General features: G+C 45.9%; 2 protein-coding genes and 1 long non-coding RNA gene across 4 annotated transcripts; 2 read left to right on the top strand and 1 right to left on the bottom strand.

Annotated features, from left to right (window-relative positions):
• The first annotated feature begins 398 nt into the window (after window positions 1–398).
• Window positions 399–1,500, top strand: LOC125549445 (protein PYRICULARIA ORYZAE RESISTANCE 21-like). The gene is made up of 2 exons (XM_048712856.1): window positions 399–826; window positions 917–1,500. Exons 1-2 carry the CDS (start codon window positions 439–441, stop codon window positions 1,300–1,302), a joined length of 774 nt encoding a protein of 257 aa, XP_048568813.1. The 5' UTR covers window positions 399–438; the 3' UTR covers window positions 1,303–1,500.
• A 9,015-nt stretch (window positions 1,501–10,515) lies between these two features.
• LOC125546246 lies at window positions 10,516–13,654 on the top strand. The gene is made up of 6 exons (XM_048710457.1): window positions 10,516–10,900; window positions 11,155–11,261; window positions 11,354–11,620; window positions 11,711–11,878; window positions 12,925–13,014; window positions 13,132–13,654. The coding sequence occupies exons 1-6, from the start codon at window positions 10,605–10,607 to the stop codon at window positions 13,317–13,319; spliced, it is 1,116 nt and encodes a 371-aa protein (XP_048566414.1). The 5' UTR covers window positions 10,516–10,604; the 3' UTR covers window positions 13,320–13,654.
• Window positions 13,655–21,748: 8,094 nt separating this feature from the next.
• LOC125549444 lies at window positions 21,749–25,050 on the bottom strand. Of its 2 annotated transcripts, XR_007301340.1 has the most exons (4): window positions 24,732–25,050; window positions 23,977–24,107; window positions 22,753–22,896; window positions 21,749–22,232 (listed from the first exon to the last, which is right to left on the bottom strand). It is a non-coding gene; the product is annotated as an uncharacterized LOC125549444 (long non-coding RNA). The 2 variants fall into 2 exon arrangements; XR_007301341.1 differs by having other exon boundaries at window positions 22,753–24,107.
• Between the last annotated feature and the right edge of the window lie 699 nt (window positions 25,051–25,749).

The following is a 25,749-nucleotide window of genomic DNA, read 5'->3' as shown; positions in this document are numbered from 1 at the left end:
AACCTCCCACGGTCACAACTTTGTGATCTCAAACAGGAGGTAAACCATGTCAGCTAGTCTCTCTCGAAGGGTGGAAAGGAAAAGACCGCAGTTTAGGGAGGGATGGCAGAGCTGTGCAAAACGTGTGACCGATGATGCGCAGGAGACGGTCGAACAAATTAACCAAATGCATTCACGCGCGACGCATGTGAAGAGCAAATTAAGCATGGAGGCACGTACGTTCTGCACTTAATTCGCCGGACGTACGCGCGCCGGCCAACTGGTTCAGTTCGTACTGCCCCGTGCACTCCATCTGCGTGCATGACGACGACGTATGGTACCCGCGAAGAAGATGTACACGCGCGCTGTATATATACAACACCACCTTTGTTCTGCAGAGCCATCCACGCTCCATCGATCTCCGTCTCCGCACACGTACTTTTCGCCGGCGAAGCATACATGGTCACCATGGCGGCGGCCAAGCTCGCCGCCCTCCTGGCCGTGGCGGCACTCTCCGCCGTGGCGGGGGCAGCGGGTCCCCAGGAAGCCCACTGCTGGCAGTGCTACTCCTCCTGCATGCAGCAGAAGTGCGGCGGCTACCGCAACCCCGCCGCCCACACAGCCGTGGACGACAACGGTGCAGCGGCCGCCTCCGTCCCCGTCAACTCCATCGACGGTACCGCTGCCATCGTGCACCCCACCGATGGTGGTGCAGCCGTCCACGTCGCCGGCGGGTACGAGAGCTACTGCAAGTGCAACAAGGCGTGCATCGTGGACTGCTACAAGGCCCTGCCGCCGGTATGCTACCAGATGTGCGTCTCCGAGACCTGCGTCAAGCTGCCGCCATGTACGTAACCTATACACCGCCGTCAAATTGTGCTTCTCAACTACTTGCCCGTATATAAGCTATCATCTGTCTTTTGATTGGTTTTTGCAGGTAAGCAGGCGGAATGCTACAAAGCATGCGGGGACAAATGCTACCACAAGCAGCCGAGCCCGGGCCCGAAGCCACCAAGCCCGAAGCCGCCAGGCCCGAAGCCCACTCCGCCAAAGCCCGCACCTCCGAACCACGGTGGTTCACCGAAGCCCACACCTCCGAACCACGGTGGTTCACCGAAGCCCACACCTCCGAACCACGGTGGTTCACCGAAGCCCAAGCCGCCGAGGCCAACCCCGCCGAAGCGGCCGTGCCCTCCTCATGCGCCCAAGCCTAAGCCCAAGCCCAAGCCCAATCCGTGTCCGCCCAAGCCCAAGCCCAAGCCGCCATGCCCATGCCCGCCAGCGGCCGATGTATCCGCGTCGACCAACAACAGCAACAACTGATGGGTGTACACTCATCAAGCAGAGCTAGTGATTATGCTTGCTGGATATCGATATAGATTATTCTGTGAGGTTACTCTTCTATAGATAAGAAGTACATCCATCGGCTCTAACTAAGTTGGGTATACTATAGATCATGTGTACTCAATATCCGATCTACTATGTATGTACGTATTGTGTAATGAAATAAGTGTGAGAATATATTAATCTCCTATACGTTCAGCTTAGCTTATTTATTTATTGTTTTAGAGAATATCAAAAAAAATCGAGAGCACGTAGAGAATATCAAATTCAGAATACGTATTCCCTTCCTGCTTACACGCATGGTGATTGGTGCATTGTTCAGAAAAAAATCACAAGAAAGAGAGAAAATATATGAATTGTCCAGATGTACCAAAGGGCAACGCCGAACAACCAAATGCTCTGCACAACGGGTGGCCAAGGGCCACACTGCGCGATGAAAAAGTTAGTTTGTTATACTAGTCAACCCTGTGTTTGTCTAAAAAAAAAAAACTAGTCAAACATGTGTTTGTCTAAAAAAACTAGTCAACTCTGTGTCCGCACGGGCTAGTGATTTTCAAAACATGGATGTTGAAAAGCATTGAAGAGATTTTTATGTTATTTTTTTGAATAGAAGAAATATGATGTTAATATATTAGGTGTTTGATATCTGTGAGAACTTGGGATGCAACTGTGCATATGACTATTATGAATTCAGAAAATGCTTGCCACTATTGGACAATAAAACTGGAACATATGGATTTTCAAGAAACGTTTAGATAGAACCACATGCCCAATTAATGGAGAAGAATGAGTAAAACACATTTGAAGTCATGAGAGACCAAGTTAGTTTGATTGTACCCAAGAAGCAGGGGAATCATGCACAGTTATTATAGATAAACAATGTAGTTGTTTCTCTTCAACATGAAGGACGTAGATCAGTGAAACATTGGTTATGAATCAAGATCATAACAACTCTAATTCCACTACAGAGGTAGATAATCAATCACCACTTTCTATTTGGACACTATGGAGAAAGATGGTAGAAAGTAGAATACACTTTATATTTGTAGTAAGGACATGTGATACTTAATACTACTAGTCAATGTGTATGTGCAATGCACGTTAATTTGAAAGTATATTAAATGCATGCGGATATTAAGTAGGATATTATTTGCGTGTTATTATGTGATTAGTATTATATTTGGCATGAAATTAACTTCACGCTAAACATGTTGAGTCTTCGACATTGAAACAGTCTAGGTCGTTCGATTGACATGATTTGATGGTCGAGATTAATTGAATCTGCCCTTTTGAGTCTTTTTATATTAGTATAGATATAGATATAGATATGTGAAATGTTTGCTTCCGGGGCGCCGAATGCATGCGGGCCTTGCGATCACTGGATCATGCAAGTACTAGGTGACGGGAGCACCACTAAAAAAAACAGGTGACGGAAGCACTCTTATCCAATCGTCTTTTACCCTCATCTTCTTCCGTACCACGCGGACTCCAGGGGAACCCGCACCACCAGGCACCAGCCACCACCCACACCACTGCATGCCGGTTGGACCGCTGCACACCAATTCGTCTCCGGCTGTGACCGTGGTACCCTCCGCCATGCACTTGATACCTCAGCCCCATTCGCAGCTCCCCGTTCGTCTCCCGCTGGAAGGACCTTATGTCCTTGACGGTTCAAGCCTTCTCCCACCAAGGTTGAAGCTTTTTTCCCGATGGGTGCAGTACCCGCACAATGGATCACGCCGGTTCCAATATCGGTCGTCGAGGTAGCAACTCCCTGTCGCCGCACTACTCATAGCACGCGATCAACGCGATGGTAGAAAAAAAGCGCACCGGTTATAGCAAACCCATGTCGCTGTGGTCATCCATGTCTCCGCTCGTCACACTACCGCATGTCGGCCGGACCACAGCACACCAGTTGCAGCAAATTTGGTCGCCAATGGTAGCTTTCCACTGCGGGTTGCAACAAATTCGCAACCGGTCGTCGTCGGGCACACTTTGTCGTCTTCCTGGTTGTAGCTTTCCTCGTTGCCTATTACAACAAAAAATCGTTGCCTCATTGCATGGAAAAAGCTTTCATAGATTTCACATAAGCATCGCAGCCCCAAACTTTAAGAAACGACAACTTAGGTTTTTTGCCAAACCACAGTTCATCTGGTGCCATCTCAACGGATTTAGATGGTGCCCTATTTAACGTGAATGCAGTTGTCTCTGATGCATAACCCCAAAACGATAGTGCTAAATCGGTAAGAGACATCATTGATCGCACCATATCTAATATAGTACGGTTACGACGTTTGGACACACCATTACACTATGGTGTTCCAGGTGGCGTGAGTTGTGAAACTATTGCACTTTATTTTAAATGAAGGTCAAACTTGTAACTCAAATATTCGCCTCCACGATCAGATCGTAGAAACTTTATTTTCTTGTTACACTAGTAGAAAATAGGGCTTTCGTTCGGGCCAGATAAGCCCATTAGTCCCGGTTCAGTCACGAACCGGGACTAATGTGAGCATTGGTCTCGGTTCGTGCGGCTAAAGGCATTAATCCCGGTTCAAATGAGCCCTTTAGTCCCGGTTTGAGACAGAACCGGGACTAAAGGGTGCGATGCCCTTTAGTCCCGGTTCGTATCTCAAACCGGGATTAAAGATTAGACCTTTAGTCCCGGTTTGAGACACGAACCGGGACTAAAAGGTGCAATGCCCTTTAGTCCCGGTTCGCGTCTCAAACCGGTATTAAAGGTCCCATTTTCAAACTCTACCCCCACCCCCCCGTGGATCGCCTTTTTAGTTTTGTAAAAAGTAAAAGAAAATGATAAAAACTTTAAAAATAAAATCCTTCGAGATGTAGTTATATTACTACATCTACTAGTTAGGAAAATTAAAAATTTTGGACATGCTTTGCAAAAAAGTGTCATGAAAAAGTAAAACGGCTAAACTTTTGCATATGATGTCGAAAAAACGTATAATATATCAAAATGTTCAGCACGAAAATCCGCATCCAATTTTGATAGCCTACGGCCTGTTTGCAAATTTTTAGAATCCTTAAATTCTAAAAGGAAAAAAAGTTATGCTCAAATTTTAGTTTTTTTTTTAATTTTGGTTAAATCAGGTCAAACTACTTATTCAAGAAGTATTAGTGTCACTAAATAATTATTCAAGAATATTAGTGTTACTAAATAATTATTACAGTTTTTTTGAATTTTGGTCAAATCTGGTCAAACTGTGGTCAAACTATGGTCAAACTACTTATTCAAAAAATATTAGTGTTACTACATAATTATTCAAAAATATTAGTGTTACAAAATAATTATTTCATTTTTTTGAATTTTGGTCAAATCTGGTCAAACTGTGGTCAAACAATGGTCAAACTACTTATTTAAGAAATATTAGTGTTACTAAATAATTATTGTTTTTTAGAATAATAGTTTCAAACTCAAACGGTGAAACGTGTGACTTCATGCTCAAGCTAAACTCCTGAGGGTTAATAGGATTGGCATCTTACTATTGTCAGGAAAACAACAAGTGCAAGCTTGGAAATGAGGGGGAATAGAACCCGGAAGTTAAGCGTGCTTAGGCTGGAGTAGTGAGAGGATGGGTGACCGACCCGAAAGTTAGATGATTTGGAATAATGAGGGGTGATTAGAGATTAGAGGTTAAATTGAGTAGTGATGAGGGTGATTAGAGATTAAATTGGAAAATAATTCAGAAATTTGAAAATTAAAAAAGATTAATTTTTTCGTAAAAATACCTTTAGTCCCAGTTGGTGTTACCAGACAGCGGCCATGTGGACGGCCTTTAGTCCCGATTCATGTAAGAACCGGGACTAAAGGGGGAGGCTTTAGTAACAACCCTTTAGTCCCGGTTCCAGAACCGGGACTAAAGGCCCTCTAGAACCGGGACAAATGGCCCTTTTTCTACTAGTGTTACGATGATTCTCCACTTCACTCCGAAAATTCTTTGAACTTTTTCAAATGTTTCAGACTTATGTTTCATTAAGTAGATATACCCATATCTGCTCAAATCATTTGTTAAGGTCAGAAAATAACGATACCCGCCGCGAGTCTCAACACTCATCGGACTACATACATCAGTATGTATTGTTTTCAATAAGTGAGTGGCTCGCTCCATTGTTCCAGAGAACGGAGTCTTAGTCATCTTGCCCATGAGGCATGGTTCGCAAGCATCAAGTGATTCCAAAAGTCCATCTGCGTGGAGTTTCTTCATGCGCTTTACACCAATATGACCTAAACGGCAATGCCACAAGTATGTTGCACTATCATTATCAACTTTGCATCTTTTAGCATCAATATTATGAATATGTGTATTACTACGATCGAGATTCAATAAACCATTTATATTGAGTGTATGACCATAGAAGATTTTATTCATGTAAACAGATAACAAATATTCTTTGATTTAAATGAATAATCGTATTGCAATAAACATGATCCAATCATATGCATGCTCAATGCCAAACACCAAATAACATTTATTTTAGGTTCAATACTAATCCCGAAGGTAAAAGGAGTGTGTGATGGTGATCTTATCAACCTTCAAATCATTTCCAACACACATTGTCACCTCGCCCTTAACTAGTCTCTGTTCATTTTGCAACTCCTGTTTTGAGTTACTAATCTTAGCAACTGAACCGGTATCAAATACCCTGGGGTTACTATGAACACTAGTAAAGTACAGATCAATAACATGTATATCAAATATATATTTCACTTTGTCATCCTTCTTATCCGTCAAGTATTTGGGGTAGTTCCACTTCCAGTGACCATTCCCTTTGCAGTAGAAGCACTCAGTTTCAGGCTTAGGTCTAGCTTTGGGTTTCTTCACGGGAGTGGCAACTTGCTTGCCATTCTTTCTTGAAGTTTCCTTTCTTTTCCTTTGGCCCTTTTTCTTGAAACTAGTGGTCTTGTTATCCATCAACACTTTATGCTCTTTCTTGATTTCTACCTTCGCTGATTTTAGCATCGTGAAGAGCTCGGGAATCATTTTCGTCATCCCTTGCATATTATAGTTCATCATGAAGTTCCAGTAACTTGGTGATAGTGACTAGAGAACTCTATAAATCATTATCCAGAAGATTAACCCCCACTTGATTCAAGTGATTGTAGTGCCCAGACATTCTGAGCACATGCTCACTGGTTGAGCCATTCTCCTCCATATTGTAGGCAAAGTACTTGTCAGAGGTCTCATACCTCTCAACACGGGCATGAGACCGAAATACCAATTTCATCTCTTGGAACATCTCATATGCTCCATGTCGTTCAAAATATTTTTGAAGTCACAGTTCTAAGCCGTAAAGCATGGTGCATTAAACTATCAAGTAGTCATCATACCGAGCTTGCCAAACGTTCATAACGTCCGCATCTGCTCCTGCAAAAGGTCCGTCACCTAGCGGTGCATCAAGGACATAATTCTTCTGTGCAGCAATGAGGATAATCCTCGGACCACAGATCCAGTCCGCATCGTTGCTACTATCATCTTTCAACTTATTTTTCTCTAGGAACATATCAAAAAAATAAAACGGGGAGCTATAACGCGAGCTATTGATCTACAACATAATTTGCAAATACTATCAAGACTAAGTTCATGATAAATTAAAGTTTAATTAATCATATTACTTAAGAACTCCCACTTAGATAGACATCCCTCTAGTCATCTAAATGATCACGTGATCCATATCAACTAAACCATGTCTGATCATCACGTGAGATGGAGTAGTTTTCAATGGTGAACATCACTATGTTGATCATATCTACTATATGATTCACGTTCGACCTTTTGGTCTTAGTGTTCCGAGGCCATATCTGCATATGCTAGGCTCGTCAAGTTTAACCCGAGTATTTCGCGTGTGCAAAACTGGCTTGCACCCGTTGTATGTGAACGTAGAGCTTATCACACCCGATCATCACATGGTGTCTCGGCACGACAAACTATCACAACGGTGCATACTCAGGGAGAACACTTATACCTTGAAATTTAGTGAGGGATCATCTTATAATGCTACCGTCGTACAAAGCAAAATAAGATGCATAAAAGATAAACATCACATGCAATCAAAATATGTGACATGATATGGCCATCATCATCTTGTGCCTTTGATCTCTATCTCCAAAGTACTGTCATGATCTCCATCGTCACTGGCATGACACCATGATGTCCATCTTCTTGATGTCTATAAACGTGTCGCCACATGGTCGTCTCGCCAACTATTGCTTTTGCAACTATTGCTATCACATAGCGATAAAGTAAAGCAATTATATAGCGCTTGCATCTTATGCAATAAAGAGACAACCATAAGGCTCCTGTCAGTTGCCGATAACTTTAACAAAACATGATCATCTCATACGACAAATTATATCACATCATGTCTTGACCATATCACATCACAACATGCCCTGCAAAAACAAGTTAGACGTCCTCTACTTTGTTGTTGCAAGTTTTACGTGGCTGCTACGGGCTTCTAGCAAGAACCGTTCTTACCTACGCATCAAAACCACAACATTTTTTTTCAAGTGTGTTGTTTTAACCTTCAACAAGGATCGGGCGTAGTCAAACTCGATTCAACTAAAGTTGGAGAAACAGACACCCGCCAGCCACCTATGTGCAAAGCACGTCGGTAGAACCAGTCTCATGAATGCGGTCATGTAATGTCGGTCCGGGCCGCTTCATCCAACAATACCGCCGAATCAAAGTAAGACGTTGCTGGTAAGCAGTATGACTATTATCGCACACAACTCTTTGTGTTCTACTCATGCATATAACATCTACCCATATACCTGGCTCGGATGCCACTGTTGGGGAACGCAGTATATCAAAAAATTTACCTACGATCACGCAAGATCTATCTAGGAGATGCATAGCAACGAGAGGGGAGAGCGTGTCTACGTACCCTCGTAGACCAAAAAGCGGAAGCGTTTAGTAACGCGGTTGATGTAGTCTAACTTCTTCGCGATCCAACCGATCCAAGTACCGAACGTATGGCACCTCCGCGACCAGCACACGTTCAGCTCGGTGACGTCCTCATACTCTTGATCCAGCTGAGGCCGAGGGAGAGTTCCGTCAGCACGACAGCGTGGCGACAATGATGATGAAGTTACCGGCGCAGGGCTTCGCCTAAGCACTACAATGATATGACCAAGGTGTGTAACTGTGGAGGGGGGCACCGCACACGGCTAAGATAATTGATCTTATGTGTTCTAGGGTGCCCCTGCCCCCGTATATAAAGGAAGGGAGGGGAGGCCGGCCGGCCCTCCAAGGGCGCGCCAGGAGAGGGGAATCCTACTAGGACTCCAAGTCCTAGTAGGTTTCCACCTAAGGAAGAGGGGGGAGGCAAGGAAAGGGGGCGCCACCCCCTTCCCCTAGTCCAATTCGGACCCAAGGGGGGAGGGCAGCCCCTCTTGTCCCTCCCTCTCTTCCCACTAAGGCCCATTGAGGCCCATTAGTTCCCTCGGGGGGGGGGGGGTTCCGATAACCCTCTGGCACTCCGATAATTATTTGGTACCTCTCGGAACTCATCCGGTGTCTGAATAACATCGTCCAATATATCAATCTTTATGTCTCAACCATTTCGAGACTCCTTGTCATGTCCGTGATCTCATCCGGAACTCCGAACAAACTTCGGTCATCAAATCACATAACTCATAATACAAATCGTCATCGAACGTTAAGCGTGCGGACCCTACGGGTTCGAGAACTATGTAGACATGATCGAGACAGATCTCTGGTCAATAACCAATAGCGGAACCTGGATGCTCATATTGGCTCCTACATATTCTACGAAGATCTTTATCGGTCAAACCGCATAACAACATACATTGTTCCCGTTGTCATCGGTATGTTACTTGCCCGAGATTCGATCGTCGGTATCATCATACCTAGTTCAATCTCGTCACCGATAAGTCTCTTTACTCGTTCCGTAATGCATCATCCCGTGGCTAACTCATTAGACACATTGCTTGCAAGGCTCATAGTGATGTGCATTACCGAGAGGACCCGAAGATACCTCTCTGATACACGGAGTGACAAATCGTAATCTCGATCTATTCCAACTCAACAAACACCATCGGAGACACCTATAGAGCATCTTTATAATCACCCAGTTACGTTGTGACGTTTGATAGCACACAAAGTGTTGCTCCGATATTCGGGAGTTGCATAATCTCATAGTCTGAGGAACATGTATAAGTCATGAAGAAAGCAATAGCAGAAAAACTAAACGATCATTATGCTAAGCTAACGGATGGGTCTTGTCCATCACATCATTCTCTAATGATGTGATCCCGTTCATCAAATGACAACACATGTCTATGGCAAGGAAACTTAACCATCTTTGATTAACGTGCTAGTCAAGGAAAGGCATAGTAGGGACACTCAGTTTTGTCTATGTATTCACATATGTAGTAAGTTTCCGGTTAATACAATTCTAGTATGAATAATAAACATTTATGATGATATAAGGAAATATAAATAACAACTTTATTATTGTCTTTAGGACATATTTCCTTCAACTTTAGCCCAGCAAGACCGGCTTTCGGCCAGAGCGATCGCGCAAGACAAGTGTGCATCTTTTCCTTGTCAACCAATCGTTGGATGAAAGTGTACATACGTGTCGAGTGCTACCGGTGTAATTTACTCTTTTAGTTTGTTTGAATAATAACAAGTTTTAGAGAAGGGTATCGGTAAAAAAAAGTTTTAGAGTAGAGAATGGTCCAATTATGAGAAATTGATTCAGCAACTTTAGCAAAGCATAGGCACACCTCAAAAACAAAAGCAAAAGCGCGAATCAACCTGTGGTTGAGTTGGTTAGGTGGACAGTGGTATCCCCAACCCATCAGGGTTCAAATCCTGGTGCTCGCATTATTCCTGGATTTATTTCAGGATTTCCGGCGATGCGCTTTCAGTGGGAGGAAACGTTCCCGTCGACGACGAGGCGCCTACGATGACTTCGTAAATCTCAAGATGATATGCCGGCTCAGTCTATCGGAGGTGCTCATAGGGGTAGGGTGTGTGTGTATGCGTTTATAGGGGTGAGGGTATGCGCGTGTATATGAGCGCTTGTGTCTGTATTGATGCTAAAAAAAAACAAAAGCAAAAGCAAAGCATAAGCAGCACAAAATGAGCTGTGACATGAATTTTGTAGCATAAGACACACACACCTGTGTGCGGGGCCCACACTTCAGGCCCCCGACTGCCTGAGTTGCCTACCACTAGCGTCTCCCACCTGTCTACAGTCCACGCGAGAGTCCAGCCCCGCCTACCCCACCGATGGACGCGGCGGCGGCGGCCGGCGGCCACCGCTGGACGGAGGAGGTGGACGACCTGGTGGACGCCGGCGACGTCGACGGGGCCATCTCCCTCCTCGAGTCCGTCGTCTCCAGCCTCTCCACCGCCGCCCCCTCGCCTCCGCCGGGCGCCGATCTCCGCCTCGCCACGGCGCTCGGCGACCTCGCCGGCCTCCACGCCTCCCGCGGCAACACCCTCCAGGCCGACGCCATCCGCTCCCGCGCCATCGTCCTCCGCCTCCGCGCCGAGAAAGAAGCCCCCCAGCCCCAGTCCCTAGGGTTTGTTCCTCCTCCTCTCCCAAGCTCTGTTCTTGCTTCTGAACCGAATCTTGGCCTGCTCGACCTGGACTTGCCAATTTGCAAAAATTGTGATGTTTTCTCTGTAAATTCTAGCTTCTAGCTCAGGATCTCGTAGATGTCAGAGCACGAATCACGCAAATGTGGCACACGATCTGAACAAATTCAGCTGCAGTTGCTCCCTGCTTGGGCCACCTGACTAACTCCTGCTCTGCTTCTGATAATGTACATTGAAGGGATCATGCGACGGCGGAGAATTCTGCATCGCCAGAGGCTGCTACGGGATCTAAGGACTCGAAAGCCTCAGCTAGCATCGACGGGAAGGACGAAGATGAAGATGATGGTATTATTCTAGTAGCCTCTGTCTCTGTGCTTAAGCTGGAAACAGCTCGGAAAAACTGAGACTTTAACATTCTTCCTCTGACGCATATGCAGATTGGGAGGCTATTGCGGACCGTGGCGACGAGACACCGGTGCGCCCCCTCGTGCAAGAGGCGAGGGTGACAACACCTTGTAGTTCTTCAGAGAAAAGTAGCACTTCATCTTCAGGGACCAAGAGGAGGGGAAGGGGTTCCTTTCTTTATGATAAGAGTGTTCTGTACAGCGACCAGTGCGGTTCAGAGAGGGATCTGGATGACAAAGGGTCTGATCCAGCTCATGGTGGATCAAAGGATCATGCGGATGAGAAGGATAACAAGGATGGTAATTTATTCAGGATGACTAATCTTCTCTGTCTAGTTAGCTTGCTCATCGTGGGTAAACTAAACTCTTGCTCTGTGTTTGGTTTTGCAGCTGCAAAACGATTTGGGACAAGGCACGCCCTTGTTCTTTATGACTTCGCACCTAGCACACGCACAACAGATTTGGAAAGGATCTTTGAGAAGTTTGGAGACCATGGAGTTGCCATCCGCTGGGTCAATGATTCTGTTGCACTTGCAGTTTTCCGGACCCCATCATCTGGTAATTTGGTTGTTACACTTACTTGGAGTAGTCTTTCTGTATCTTTCTTTGTATACCTTGATCTAGAAACTGTTGCCACATTCTTGTGTAACCTAGACTTTTTTATTATCGAAATGTACAAGTACACGACTCCACCTGTGGAAGCAAAGCTCTGATGTCAAATATGGTGCATTGGACAAGCATTATTTTCATTTTCACAATTATTTCCTGCAGAAGGGCGGTTCTCCAGATTTTTGGCCAAACTGTTATGATAGCTCACCGTAAATCCATGGCTAAATTATTAGAGGAAACCATTACAATCCCCTTCTTCCAACTCGGCTGTGCGGGACTTTATTTGTTTCATGATATGTGTGTAATTTTGATATGTGCGCTCAGTCAAAACATGACAGTTATGAAGTCCAACCTAGACAGCAAGTGCATAATTGACTATTAGTCTTTGGTTTATTGCTCAAGCTATTCACTGTCGTGCTGGTTCAGTGTTCCTTCAGTCTTTTGAACCTTAGATTTTTGTGCTGATCATATGAACTTGCAAGCTTTTTATTACTTACGTTTTCTGGCTTTAATCGATGCATTCTGATTGCTTCATTCTGACTTATTGTACTGTAGCTAATGAGCCACAGGTTTCTGTGCCTCCAAGATACAATGTACAAAACATGATTAAAGAGAAAAAGTACAAATTGACACAGTTCCCTTATCCCAATTAGGTTGTGTTCCACCATTTAAATCATGATGTATGTGTAATGTTGATATGTGTGCATACAGAACATGGTATTTCTGAAGTCCGAACTACAGAGCAGAATGCATAATTTGGTAGGGAGCAGAATTCATGATTTAGTAGAAAGCAGAATGCATAATTTACTGTTAGTCTCGGTTCATTGTTGAAGCTTATACTTTCATGCTTGTTCAACCTTTTTTCCCATCCTGCTGAAACTTGAACTTCATGCTGATGATATGAACTTGCAAGGCCTCTGCACTTCTGTTTTCTGGCTTTATTGATTCTATTCTGGCCTATTGACATGTTGGCCTGTTGTCATGTACGACTGTAGCTAAGGAGGCACAAGCTTGCGTGCCTCCAAGATACAAAGTACGGTCACTAAAGGATAATGACGATCTCTTGGCAAAAATCGACGGTACAGGTAACAGCTTGTTCCTTGTGCTAATCCTTTTCAGTTTAATCTTCTTCTCCCTAGGGATCGTGTGTAGTGCATACCTCCTTACTTCCATCTTATGTTGCTTTTCATGTTGAACTGCAGACCTAGAACCACCGACACCAAGACCAAAGACATCCGCGAGAACGGCGCAGAGGCTGATCGCCCACGGGATGGGGCTAAAGCAGTTCACGACCATCGATGCAGGTGAGCGGAAGGAGCAGGAGGAGGCGAGGAGGAGCCGGATCACCGCCCGACAAGCTGCGCGCGATGATGCCTGGGGTGAGGACTGAGGACTGGCTGGCTGTCCGAGAACTGCTGTCGCTGGCTGGCGTGCGGCACCGCCTCCTGCCGGGCTGCTCCCAGGCCTTGCTTTCTTACACGAGTTAGCTCCAGTCAAACCTCTGTACTGGGTTTGTTTCACACGTATCACGGGGGTGCTTAAATTACATGTTGATGGTGTTGTTTGAGTGGCGATGATGGCATCCCTGGTTTCATTGGATTTTACTGTGGTTTCCCACTCCCAAGATTGTAATGTCAGAGGTGCAGAGGCTGGGTGATTGGTGTGGGAAAGAAAAATAAACCTTGTTTTTTTACCAGAAATTAATGTAAGTGCTATGTGCCTAAAGTGATTGAGCTCAAGGAACTTTTTGGCACGCCGCCGCCGAAGGAGCAACATGTCAAGGTTTGTCTCGTTGCTCGGCAAGTCCTTGCGGCCGCGCGAGGGTTGGCCGAGACAAATATGGAGGTCGTGAGACCATTGTTGTCAGGTGGTCCGTGTCCTACCTGTGTGTATGGAACCACAACCCGGAGGGGCTGTTTTGGAATGTTCAGGGTCTGAATAATCCAGCTAAACCTAAGAGCAGCCGTTGGCCCCCAGGGGGCGTGTAAAATCGCTGCCTAGGGACGAGCCGGCGCTAAAATCGGCATGGGGGTGAATGGGTTCCCAGCCGGGTCGTCCCCAGACGCGGTTTTTTATTAAAAAAAAGAATTGGACAAAGTTCGGCAAATTGGACAAAACGTTTGGCTAAAGTTCGACAAACTTGACATATATTCGACATGTTTGACGTTTACATAAGTTTAAAAAACCGAACTAAGGGGCGAAGAAGTCACTGAGCGCGGCGAAGTTGCCAACGTCGTCGGTGGCCTTCTCCTTCTTGACGCGGCTGCCCCTGTTGGACCCCTGCCCGGCATCGCCCTGGCAGACCGGTGGTGGCGGCGCATCGTCGTCGCCGTCGTCGAGGATGACGACGCCTGCCTCGTCCCGGCCACAGCGCCGAGCTTCAAACCGCTCGTAGGCGAGGCGCTGGCGTTCCAGCTCCGTGTGTGCCTAGTCTTCACGCGCCCACTTCAGGGCCGCTGCGTCGTCGAGCTCCTCCTTCACGCCGCTGGCGAGCCCGGGCTCCGCCTTCATGACGGGGAGCCCCGGCTTCGTCTTCATGGCGGCGAGGCCCGGCTCCGTCTTTGGCTTGACGTAATGCGGAGGGGGCGCGCCTGCCGCCCTTGTTGATGACGATGCCGGCGCTGCGGGTGCGCCGGCTGAGCGGCGTCTCCGCTGCGGGCTCGGCCTTAACGCCGAGCAGCGCCGGCGAGCCGGAGGAATGGGAGGAGGACTGAGAGGAGCAAGACGAGGAGGAGCCGAACCTTCTGGGTATCCATTGCCCGGCGCTCCGGCGGGGGGGGGGGGGGGGGGGGGGGGGGGGGCAGCCGCCACGGTAGGGTACGCCAGCGGCAGGTCATTGCCGTCCTCCAGGTATTGGAGTACCTCGTGGAGGGTGCGGCCGGGGGCGCCCACCATAGGCGGCGCCCCTCACTGTTCTTCGTGCCCCCCACCACCGGCGTCCCGTTGATGGACGCCAGCCACTGCGCCTGCTGGCGCTGTAAGTACGCCGCCCACGATGTGTGGTTGTCGGCGGCGTACTGGGGGAGGGTGTGCTGCTCCTCCGTCAGGGACGCCCGCACGCGGTCGACCTCGGCGGCGAAGATGGCGGGGCGTGCGTCGACGTCAGGCATCGAGGGGATGGGGACGCCTCCGTTGCTGAGCCTCCACCGCGTCGGCCCGGTGCGCATGTCCGGCGGCGCCGGGATGTTGGCCTCGAAGAAGAGGTAGGCCTCCCACTCGTAGATCGAGCGGCGGCCGAAGCCGTTGGCCGCCGCCGCGTCGCCGGGGAAGCGTTCGGCCATCGCTGTGGGCTTGGGGAGAGAGCGAAGGGGAGGGACGGCGGCGGACGGGGAGAGAGGCAGAGCTCGGTGGCTGGTTTGGGCTCGGGCTGGTGTGGCTAGAGGCGAGGGGAGGCGCCGGTTTTATAGCTCGCGCCGTGTGTCTTCGTGGAGGGAGGAGAGGCGTCGCAGCGCCGCCCGTGAGGAATCAATGGCAAGGCTGCCGGCGGCAGCCTTGCCATTGATTCCCCGCGGGAAACCGAGGCGTCCTGAGGGAAGACAAGGCGCGCGTCGCTGACTCAGCGGGCCCGCGGCTCTTTTGCGCCAAAATCGCTCGCCGCAGCGCCCCCAGGCGCCCCCAGCGCGCCGGGTTCGGCCTGGGTCCGCTGGCGCCAGTGTCGTCCCAAACCGGCGAAAAACGGACTCCTCGGGACGCGACTAGGCCGATTTTTGGGCGCCAACGCAGAAAAATCGCTCGGGGAGGGCCTGTTGGGGGCGCGGCTGGAGATGCTCTAAGGACTCTTTGGCTAGGGTTTCTCGTGCCTCCCGTCAGTGTTGCTGCCGGTCTACCTCCCGTCCGTGTTACTGCCGGTCTACCTCGTCTGCTGTGGTCTTATGGACGTGGAGGCACGGTGGATCCTGGCCCTTGCTGGTGGGAGGCCTCTGTATTTTTATGCTCTTTTAAGTTTTGTTAGGATTTGTGCTCTACTCAGAGAGGCGAGCTGACGGCGTCTCTCTCGAGATGGAATAAGGTTCTCCCCATCTAGTCCCTGTCTCGGTGGTGTTTCTAGCATTGTCGTAGGGCGTGTGAAGATTTGACTTCGGCGGATCTCGATCATGTCTTCTTTCGTCTGTGTTCGTGTGTCTATAGGTTGGGTCCTTCTGATTTACGCTTCTCTTCATCGGCAGCGGTTGCTATTCTAGTACGCTCATCCTATGGGGGTCTTAGCATGATGACTTTCTCATTGTCTACTACAACAAGGTTTGCCCAACTCCGATGAGGGAGGGGCCAATATGGTAGCGTGCCTTCGGCTCACTCTAGTGGTAGTAGTCGTTGCTATATGGTCTACGGACCTAGATGTATTTTTTACTTCTGGTGTTCTTTGTACTACCTTGACAATTGATGAATAGATAGAAGTTATGCTCGAAAAAAAAAATCCAAGTAAACATAAGGCCGTGAGGGAGTTCGTTGAATCGGTGTGTGTAAATTTGCGTACCTATCGCCCTACCAGGGAGCAACTAGTTAACGAGCGCTCCTTCGGGAGCCTCGCAACGATTAGCGCCACTTGGCGCGCTCTAGGAAAGTCACGGCCGTGCCTCTAGGAAAGGGAAAAAATACGTGTTTTCTGTTTTTTTTCTTTCGCGAGAGTTATGGTTTTGCTTTCACGAGAGGCATGGTTGTGCCTTCGCGAGAGTCACGGCCGTGCCTCTCGGAAACGAAAAAAAAACACGTTTTCTGTTTTTTCCTTCCACAAGAGTCACGATTTTGCTTCCACGAGAGGCACGGTTGTGATTTCGCGAGAGGCACGGACATGCCTCTTTCGGAAAGGAAAAAAAACCGTGCTCCCGGTTCGGTTTTTTCGCCTGGTTTTTTTCGTCCGGTTTTTTCGTGAAAAAAAGGTTCGTCAAAATCTATCAACATGTGATCTAGTTTTGAAGATCTCAATGCGAGGAATCCAATGGTGAAAACGGTTCGAGATTTGGACGCACGGTTTAAGAGATAAAACGTTTTAAATAGACGGATCTACGAAAAAGGGAACATTCTCAAGTTGCGACAAGTGGCGCGCTGGGAAAGTAGAGTATTCTTTGCAACGAGTACTCCTTAATTAGTGATTTCGGCCCTACCATCAGGCATTAGGGAAGCACCCTCGAGCCTACACGCCCATGCTGATGGGCCGGCCCAAGTAGATTTTGCTATTTTTTTCTAGTTCTCTTGATTGAATTTAGCAAAAACAAATTATTAAAAAAATGAAAAAAAACGTGAGCTCAAAAAAATCATGGATTTTGAAAACAAGTTCATCAATTTAAAAATAGTTCCACAAATGTATAAAAATTTCAACAAATTTCAGAAAAGTTCATCCAATCATTTGAAAAAGTATCGACACGTGGGGGAGGGGCGCCCAACGCCGGTGGGGGAGGAAGAACCAGCCGCCCGGCACGACATTCACCGAGGACGCCGTCCCAGTAGCAGCCCTTCCAAAACTGCCAGTGACCAAGCTGGTTTGACCGTCCGCCGGGGTGATGGACGACCTCGGCCCCGGTATTGCGTACCCGGCGACATTGATGTGACACGTACCCGACACACGCGAGGAGGGCGGCACGAGGATGGTGTACGGCCGCAGCTCCAACGCCTCGGGTATGCCGATGTTTGACGGCCACCAACCGGCGGGGGGCGCGCCACCTCCGCGAGAACAGGAAAGAGTCAGAGAGGTTGGAGATAGCCGCTACACAATGACCGAGCTCAAACCGATGCTGCAAATTGAGTGATGAAGTGTTCTAGACTCTCCTTGTTTCTACATTTGAGGAGCTCGAAGTCTTTCTTAAACCTCTCCCGCCAAGCACCGTGTGTGGGCATGAAACCTCTGAAATGTTTGTTGTTCCTCTTCTTCCAGATGCCCCAAGCTGCAACTATGAAAATTTCCATGAATAGAGGCCTGGTCCAAGCTCTTTCCAGAACTTTCTATTTCATTGTACACTTGGACTACGCGAGTTCATGGAAAAAAGACTAAGACGAATAAGTTGCAACACGCACAAAAGTGAGATGCCCAGTATCACAAACTGTAAGAAATCGTTTCCATGTCTCTATCAACGGAAAAAAAAATGTAAGACTACCATGAACTGTGCCAAAATCCCACGAAATTCATTTAGGGGAAACAACACCTAGAAAAAAGCTACACGGACTAACTATGAAAAGTCCTAATCACAACTAAACCAAGGGCCAAGGATACAAAACCCTAGCTAACAACGATGGTAAACAAATGGATCCACGAGCCGTAGATGCAAAAGCCTAGCTAAAATGATGCAAAACCATATAAACGCGCCATGAATTAGAAACCCTAGGTAAAACGATGTAAACCATATCATCTCACCATGAATACGAACTATAGCAAAAATCTATGGCGAAACCCTAGAAAAAACAATGTGTCTCTAATGGATCCCACAACCATGTGACATACGAAACATAAATCTAAGGCGAAACCCTAAAAAACCAACAAATCGCTGCCCATACGCACCTCGGAGTAGGGACGGAGCTAGCGAATTGCCAAAGCCTGGGCACGCTGCAAGCTAAAATTAAGCTTTATAAACGCCACAAGTATCATATATTTGGATAAACATCATGTGCACTATATACACTACTGTTTCATACATCATCAAAGTAAATAAAAACATGAGATGTAATACCAATTAACTTGCTAAAAAATAACCACACAACCAAACCTTTCAACGTCTCAACGACAAAAATTCAATCTCTGATGTTCATCCTTGTGCACGCATGAGAATCTACAAGATACAACACATTAACAAATTATATAGTTTCCATTGAAATTAAACACATTAGTGAGAATAAATCATCATACCAATAATGTGCTAATTGAACCTCTAGGCAAATGCTTTTTCCGAAAACTTCATGGCTTGAAAACCGTTTAATAGTAGCATCATCATCAAGTCCTTTGAAAAACCTTCCACTGAGTGTAGCAAATCATTGAGTCATTAAACAATGTATTATTCATCTTTCACTTATAAATTTCTTCTAGTGTCAAAAAAAAATCAGCTCAATTCTGTAATTAAACAAACAAATATGGAGCCAACACAATCATCGATCGATTGCACAATTTGCTAATATATTATAGATAAATAACCCACCTAGGTCTCACTTGCCGCCGGTAGCCCTAGTTGTTGGCAGTTTGCTCCACTTGCTGCCTCCTGACCGTGGCTTTGCACAGATTGGGCACTCGCCATCGCCAGTGCTGCACGCTTTGACTCCCGTGGTTACGCCTCTGATCCCGATCACCGCTAACGGGAGCGGGAGTAGTAGCCTGATTGGTGACCCGGCCGTGCACCATCTCCTGCGGTCTTGCCGGTCGTCGATGTTGCGAGCTTCCGCCAGTCTACCTCGCCTGCCGCCGCCTCCAACGTTGGAGTAGCTAGGAGAGACGCAGGCGGTACGATAGGCTTGGAAAGGCTGAGGGCCTATTCGACTCAAAAAAGGAACCCAGAAAAAAAGGAAGGTTGAAGATCTCGGAAACGCCCCAAACATATCATCGCCCCAAATAGATCTCTCCCACGCCAGCCAAACGGACGTCGTGATCGATGACCACCGCCGGCTACAGGGCGGCCCTTATTGCCGCGGCAGCGCTGCTGCTTATGGCTTGGCTGTCGTACAGGAGAGAGGAGGAGACGCACATAAAGAGGAGAGAGGTGGACACGGCGTACAGCGGAGGAGCGAGGAGCGAGGAGGACAAGAGGCGGATGTTCGCCCAGTTTATGGCCAAGCACGGCAGGGCGTACGACTCCATGACCGAGCAGGAGCTGGAGCGCCGGTACGCGGCCTTCAAGGAATCGGTCCGCGAGGCAGACTTACTAACCTTCAGTCGGTTCTATCCTGGAGAACGATCAGAACCCATGGTACGTTAGGTACGTACGTTTATCAACTATTACTAGTGTTGGCTGTGCAAGATGAGTCGGTAATTTTAGTTTCTCTCCATGCGTCGGTTGATGCGTATATAAATTCTCAATAGATGAGATGCAGGATATGTTGAGGGAACGCGAGGAGGTTCTGGCCATGTTCAAGGCTTGGATGGCCAAGCACGGCAAGACTTACGCCTCCTCGAACGAGTATGAGCGCCGCTTCTTCCGCTTCCTAATCAACGTCGATCGTGTCGACATGCACAACCACGCCGCCCTCTCGTCATATCGCCAGTCCCTTGACCGTTTTGCCGACCTCACCTATCACGAGTTTGTCACCAGGTGCCAGGTAGTATTAATTAACAAGAGCACTTCCCAACATGTATTGTTTGACTACTAGTTTTGTAATGGCCTCATATACAATTGCATTGTATGTAACCTACATATCTTACAAATATATAGCCACTTGGTAACAATATATAGCCACTTGGTAACATACTCTCTCCAATGTAAGACGTTTTTGCAAGTAAACATAGCCTGCAAAAACATCTTATATTGTCGGACACAGCGAGCACATCTTAAATCATGAGAATGTCTCGCATTCTTAAGCAGTTCCCCATCTCCATTGTCATTATTATATGCATGGAACTGATAGATCCATGGGATCGAGTAGGGTAGGATTTCTGGTAAACCTACCTTCTCTAGCGGTTGATGAACTCGAGCCGGAGGCCATCGTGGAGAGGGTAATGGTGGCGATGGCAGAGAGAGGTGAGGTGGATGCGGCGGCGATGTATGGGCAGTGGCGGCGGCGGAGCTTCCCATCGCTTCAGTGCCTCCCTCTGGATCGGATAGGGTTAGGAGTGGGGAACAGTGGCGGCGACGAACCTCGTACCCTGTGCCCCTGGTCCCCACCTCCTCTTTATAGCACTGCGCGATAGGGGCCCACCAGCCTTGCTTGGGCTGGACGCCCCCGATCAGGGCATGGGTCAAGGGCCCAATGTGCCGTTGGGCCCATTGGTGGAGAGATCAACCTAACATTCTCCCCCTTGATCTCATCATATACTTTTAACTTTTATACTTTGAAATAACTCTTTTCAAAGCACTCGTTCCATCACAGATTTGCATGTAGAGCATGTCTCATCATCACGGTTCATTTTCGATAAAATCAACACCTACAACACACTCCTCAATTTTGAAATAGATTCTTTAACCTTGGGCCCTTTTATTGTCCGGAAATGTTAGACTATACCATAAAACCCATGTCGACTGTGTGTTCTCCGAACGCACTGGGCGGTAAGCCTTTAATAAGCAGATCTGGAAATGCTTGTCTGTTGCTTTCATGCTCCAAGCATTTCACCATAATTCCGGACTTTCTCCTTAACAACGATAACTTTGTGTCAATGTGTTTGGCACCAACACTTGACTCGTTGTCATAGGAGCGAAAGACTTAAAATAGTTATCGATGTTGTCAACCATTATCAACTCCGGGTACAGGTCTCCTTAACCATTTTGCATGTCCCTCAGCCTCATATCAAGCTACAACATATCTTTGCATCACATTGATGACACTACAAGAGATCAGTCCTACTGTGACGTGCCAAAATATGTCATCGAATAGCTAATAACGTCACAAATTACCCTTGAGTGATGTTTCATGGGCGTCACAAGCATCGTCACGGAATCCCCGTCACAGATTACTCCTAGTGACGCCATGCACAAAAATGTGTCACTGAAATTGGGACCTTCGGTGACGTTTTCTAGAATGTCAACAACTTGCTATTTCTATGACAGTCGACTAATGTCACATGTAGGAGCAAAGATGCCATATTGTACTATATTCAGTGACGGAGCAACATCACCGACTTCATGCCACACCAACACTGAGCAGATTATACCACTACTAGCATCACTACTTTCATTATTAATGAAAAGGATATCATCAAAATATATTTATTTTATTTCAAATAATTTACAATGTATTATCAAATCTACTATATTGAAATGAAAAACAAATTATATTATACATCCAATGGTCTCCCCATATCATCTACTAAGTAGAAATGATAATAAAAATAACACCGACTCAAGTTTGACACGACAATAGACAAGATAAAAAGTAATATTTTGATAACTAAAAGATCACATGTGTTGTCCTAATTATTGCAATGTATGATTCAGCAAGGATGGCCTTCATGCACCATCAAGTTTCGTCTGATTTGCTTGCTGAGTTGCTTGAGCCCTTGAGAGAATACCAATCAGTTTATCTGTCTCATGTTGCTTCTTTTCCCAGGCTTCATTCTTCTCTTGTCAGCTCTTCTTCACAACTTCCAATTCTTCTTGATGCTTCCTCTACATCTTTCAAATGATCTGTCTTATGCTTTAAGTCTCACAGGTAACTCCTCCTTGTGCCTATAAGTTGACTAAACACAACGTGTTTCATCTTAATGAGATGAAAAGATAACAAGGACTAATAGTACCACTAAGAAGCTTACAAGTCATCAAATTATGAATCTGAGATCATTATTAAATGACATGCAATCAAGAATAACTCATGACGGTTCAAAAAACATTACTACTGCATAATATATGAAATCCTAACATTATTAAATGACAGGCAAGCAAGTCTTGTTTGCATGGGTGTCTTTGGAAAACTCAATGGGACTTGGGTCATGATTATTGTACTTGTCTTTTTTCTACACGATATATGAAATCCTAACATTACTACTCTATATATAATGTGGTAGACATAGGACTAGAAGTAAGGAATTTGGAATTCTTAAAAGTTTACCGAAATGGGCAACATAAGACCTAGATCCAATCCTTTGGTGATGCTTATAGTGCACAGTGACATACACATGATACGAGCAATGCAGAATTAAAGCCGCTTAATCCAGATTGAAGTGCATATTATTGAAGATGTATGTTCACACGATATATTACCATTGCTTTCGACATAGGAAGAGCGGCTTCCTCTTCATCTCCTTTCCTTCCTCCCCTTTCCTTCAAATACGCCTCACCCTTTATTTTCCGTTCCGCAAGATATGCTCTGCTTCCCCACCGGTGGCATGATTTTAGTAACTTAAGCTAGAAAAGATGACAGGGAGTGAACTAAATGAATTGCCAAAATACATAGATTGTGTAAAATAATTGTAAACATCTGACACTGCTAACAAGCAGTTCATGTCAGATTACATAAAGAGAAAATGAAGACTTCATGCGTTCTGATGTAACAAGTGAAGCAAGCAACATGTAAGATGCAACCGGGGCACAGTCAAGGAGAAGCGGCCAACAACCCTAGAAAAACAAGACCAGGAAGTTCAGAACAAAAAACAACAAAAATAATATCATTACTGTAGGTTCTGTCATAGTTCAGAAAAGCAAAAAGTTTAATATACTGTTTCAAAACTAAGGCTCGATGGATGATGCTCTATGTTTCTAAAGTAGGAGCAGCTTATTCAAGTAGTGGACACTCCACTTATAGCTAGACCTTTATGTAGCAAGTTAACAATCAGCTTTGATTTTACCAGTTTAGTAAAGGAAAATTGAGTGTTGGTCAAAGCTTATTTTTTCGAAACTTGCATCGTATCTCCCAATTTCAATTTAACTACCATTGAATCATTTTTCACAAAGAGACCATGATTCCTCAAGGGAAAAATAAAGGAAAACTCGTACCAGCTTGAAGTGTCGACATGTGAGGAATAGAACAACCCAAAAAGAACAAATAAAATTTAGAGTAACCATAGGCAGTCATGCAAATATTGTCTACGGAAAGGTATGTTGGTACTGACTAATTCCTGTGGCTCTGCACTGGAAATCATGCAAGTGTAATCGATGATAATGATCATAAGACCCTATGAAATGTACATCGACCATCCTATATAACATGCCATGGTGTCTGGCAAAAATTCAAATCTTCACAGTACCTGTGCCGACTCAAATATACCAATACCAAAATTCTAATCTGGGAAAGCCCATGAACATCATCTTCACACTAACATATAATTTTCTGTATGCAAGAGTATCCATACAAGCACATACCAAAGAAACAGCATATGTAATACAGCATCCAAGCTGCCATCATCTTTACATATATTTAATTTATATACACAGAATGTAAATAGTTAATGAAGCTGTGAAAGATATGAGAACCATCAAAAATCTTACTCGGCTATTCTCTATGAATAAGGTTGGAAGCGCTTTGGAGTAACCTTCTGAAAATCTAAAATAGAAAACAAAGCTCATGCCTTCCCCATCGGTTTTCATTCTCTAAGTGTGAAAGCAGGATATAGTGGAACCTGATAAAAATGCATAAAAGACGACATTGTCAAACCACTGATTACAAAAGGTAACAACGACAAAGAATGTGAGTACGAAAAGAACTGTAGTTAAGCAAAATTTCAAATTCATTAATCTTAATTACACAACTGATAATTCGCCGATTTACTGCAATAGAATTCAGGCACGTCATTCTCCTTAGTCACAGTTGATCAGGGGCTCTATCATGCCCCTTTGTATCAGGATTGGGCAATAGACGACTGGTTACTGGGAGCACTAGCGACTCCTTGGAGCCTAGTTCAAATCCCTATGGGGCGAAACTAAAGCTTGTTGATTTATTTTGTAGAATGAACTAGACATGCCGTAAAGAAATCTCTAAACTAAGGTCGTGCATCTGATAGTTAACTACATTTTGCGTAATGGCTAACTGACTGCAGTAGCATATCTTCAGATTCAGGCCTTTTTTTACCATAGCTGCTGTAGCAAACGTAAAACCAGGTTCACTACTGCAGTTTTGAACAGATCTATCAATAGGATATAAAGTAAAGTTATCTAGTAGGAGGCTCAGACTTTTTACCATAGCAGGCTGTGGAAAATCCTAATTACAGAGAAGGACGGGATGATGAGTATGCATGAACCCTAACCATTGAACATCAAGGGGTGGCGGGATGAGGAAGTCACAAAGAGACGCCGCCAATCGCAGGGGAGAAGAGAGCCGGGTGCTCGCAGGGCGGGTTGATACGGTGGATCTATGTTCGGCGGTGCCGCGGTGGGGCGGCCTCCTCCAATCTTCCATAGCCGGTCGCTGCAATTGGGGGGAGAAGAGGGCCGGGTCCTCGCAGGGCAGGATGTTGAGGTAGATACGAGCTCAGCCGGTGGGACGGCCTCCCTCGATCCGCCGTCGCTGATCGCTGTAATCGGGGCTGTAGTCATGGGGAGAAGAGAGAGCCGGTTAAATCGGGGGAGAAGATAAATGCGGGGTAGGCGGTGGCTCTTCGCGGGTGAAATAGAAGGGAGGAAAATTGGCTGTGTCTCTGACGGGTGGGGACACAGGGTCGATGCGGGAAAATTTAGAGAAGTGGAGGGTGGAGAGAGAAAGTTTTTTCGTTGGGGAGATGGTTTATTTTCAGAATTTCATTTCCACTTTAATTCGAAATAAATAGCAAATAATTATTAAAAAATGTAAATCTTACATAGTACACACTATGATGTGGTATTTTTCATGTTCTTTTTTTGGAAAACTGTAAATAAATATGTGGAAGGTTGTACACCAGGGCTCTTAACTACGAGTATGTGATTTGAAGAAAAAATACAAATGACTAAAGATTTCTTTTAACTCTTTTAATAAATAAAACCTTTTTTAATGTATAAAACTCCTTTTTGATCACGAGCTCTCACTGGCGGTGGCATGTGCAAATAGACAGGAGGTGGTTCGATCACTTTACCCAACACACTAATCAATTGACTTAAAATTGGACCTACTGTTCCTCTAAGTATCCACGATAGACATCTTTTTTGCCGGCCACTACCTACCATTTTTATTTTGAGATAGAACCAAGAAAATACAACGCCATATGCATCACCTCACGAATGCCTGTAATATCCTCTTTCTGCCACTGGCTATTTATATTAGATATTATAAAATAATTATCACTCGATAGC

The sequence above is a fragment of the Triticum urartu genome, chromosome 3 (assembly GCF_003073215.2).
Source record: "Triticum urartu cultivar G1812 chromosome 3, Tu2.1, whole genome shotgun sequence".
NCBI classification, from domain to species: domain Eukaryota; kingdom Viridiplantae; phylum Streptophyta; class Magnoliopsida; order Poales; family Poaceae; genus Triticum; species Triticum urartu.
The sequence above is the reverse complement of the archived record's forward strand: the minus strand, read 5'-3'. Positions and strand labels throughout refer to the sequence as shown.

What these genes read in the sequence shown, in the direction of transcription:
- LOC125549445 (XM_048712856.1), top strand. Translation starts at nt 439, where the DNA reads ATGGTCACCATGGCGGCGGCCAAGCTCGCCGCCCTCCTGGCCGTGGCG. An exon ending in CTGCGTCAAGCTGCCGCCAT is followed by an intron (nt 827 to 916) that starts GTACGTAACCTA and finishes TGGTTTTTGCAG; the next exon opens with GTAAGCAGGCGGAATGCTAC.
- LOC125546246 (XM_048710457.1), top strand. Translation starts at nt 10,605, where the DNA reads ATGGACGCGGCGGCGGCGGCCGGCGGCCACCGCTGGACGGAGGAGGTG. An exon ending in TTTCCGGACCCCATCATCTG is followed by an intron (nt 11,879 to 12,924) that starts GTAATTTGGTTG and finishes GTACGACTGTAG; the next exon opens with CTAAGGAGGCACAAGCTTGC. An exon ending in GGCAAAAATCGACGGTACAG is followed by an intron (nt 13,015 to 13,131) that starts GTAACAGCTTGT and finishes GTTGAACTGCAG; the next exon opens with ACCTAGAACCACCGACACCA.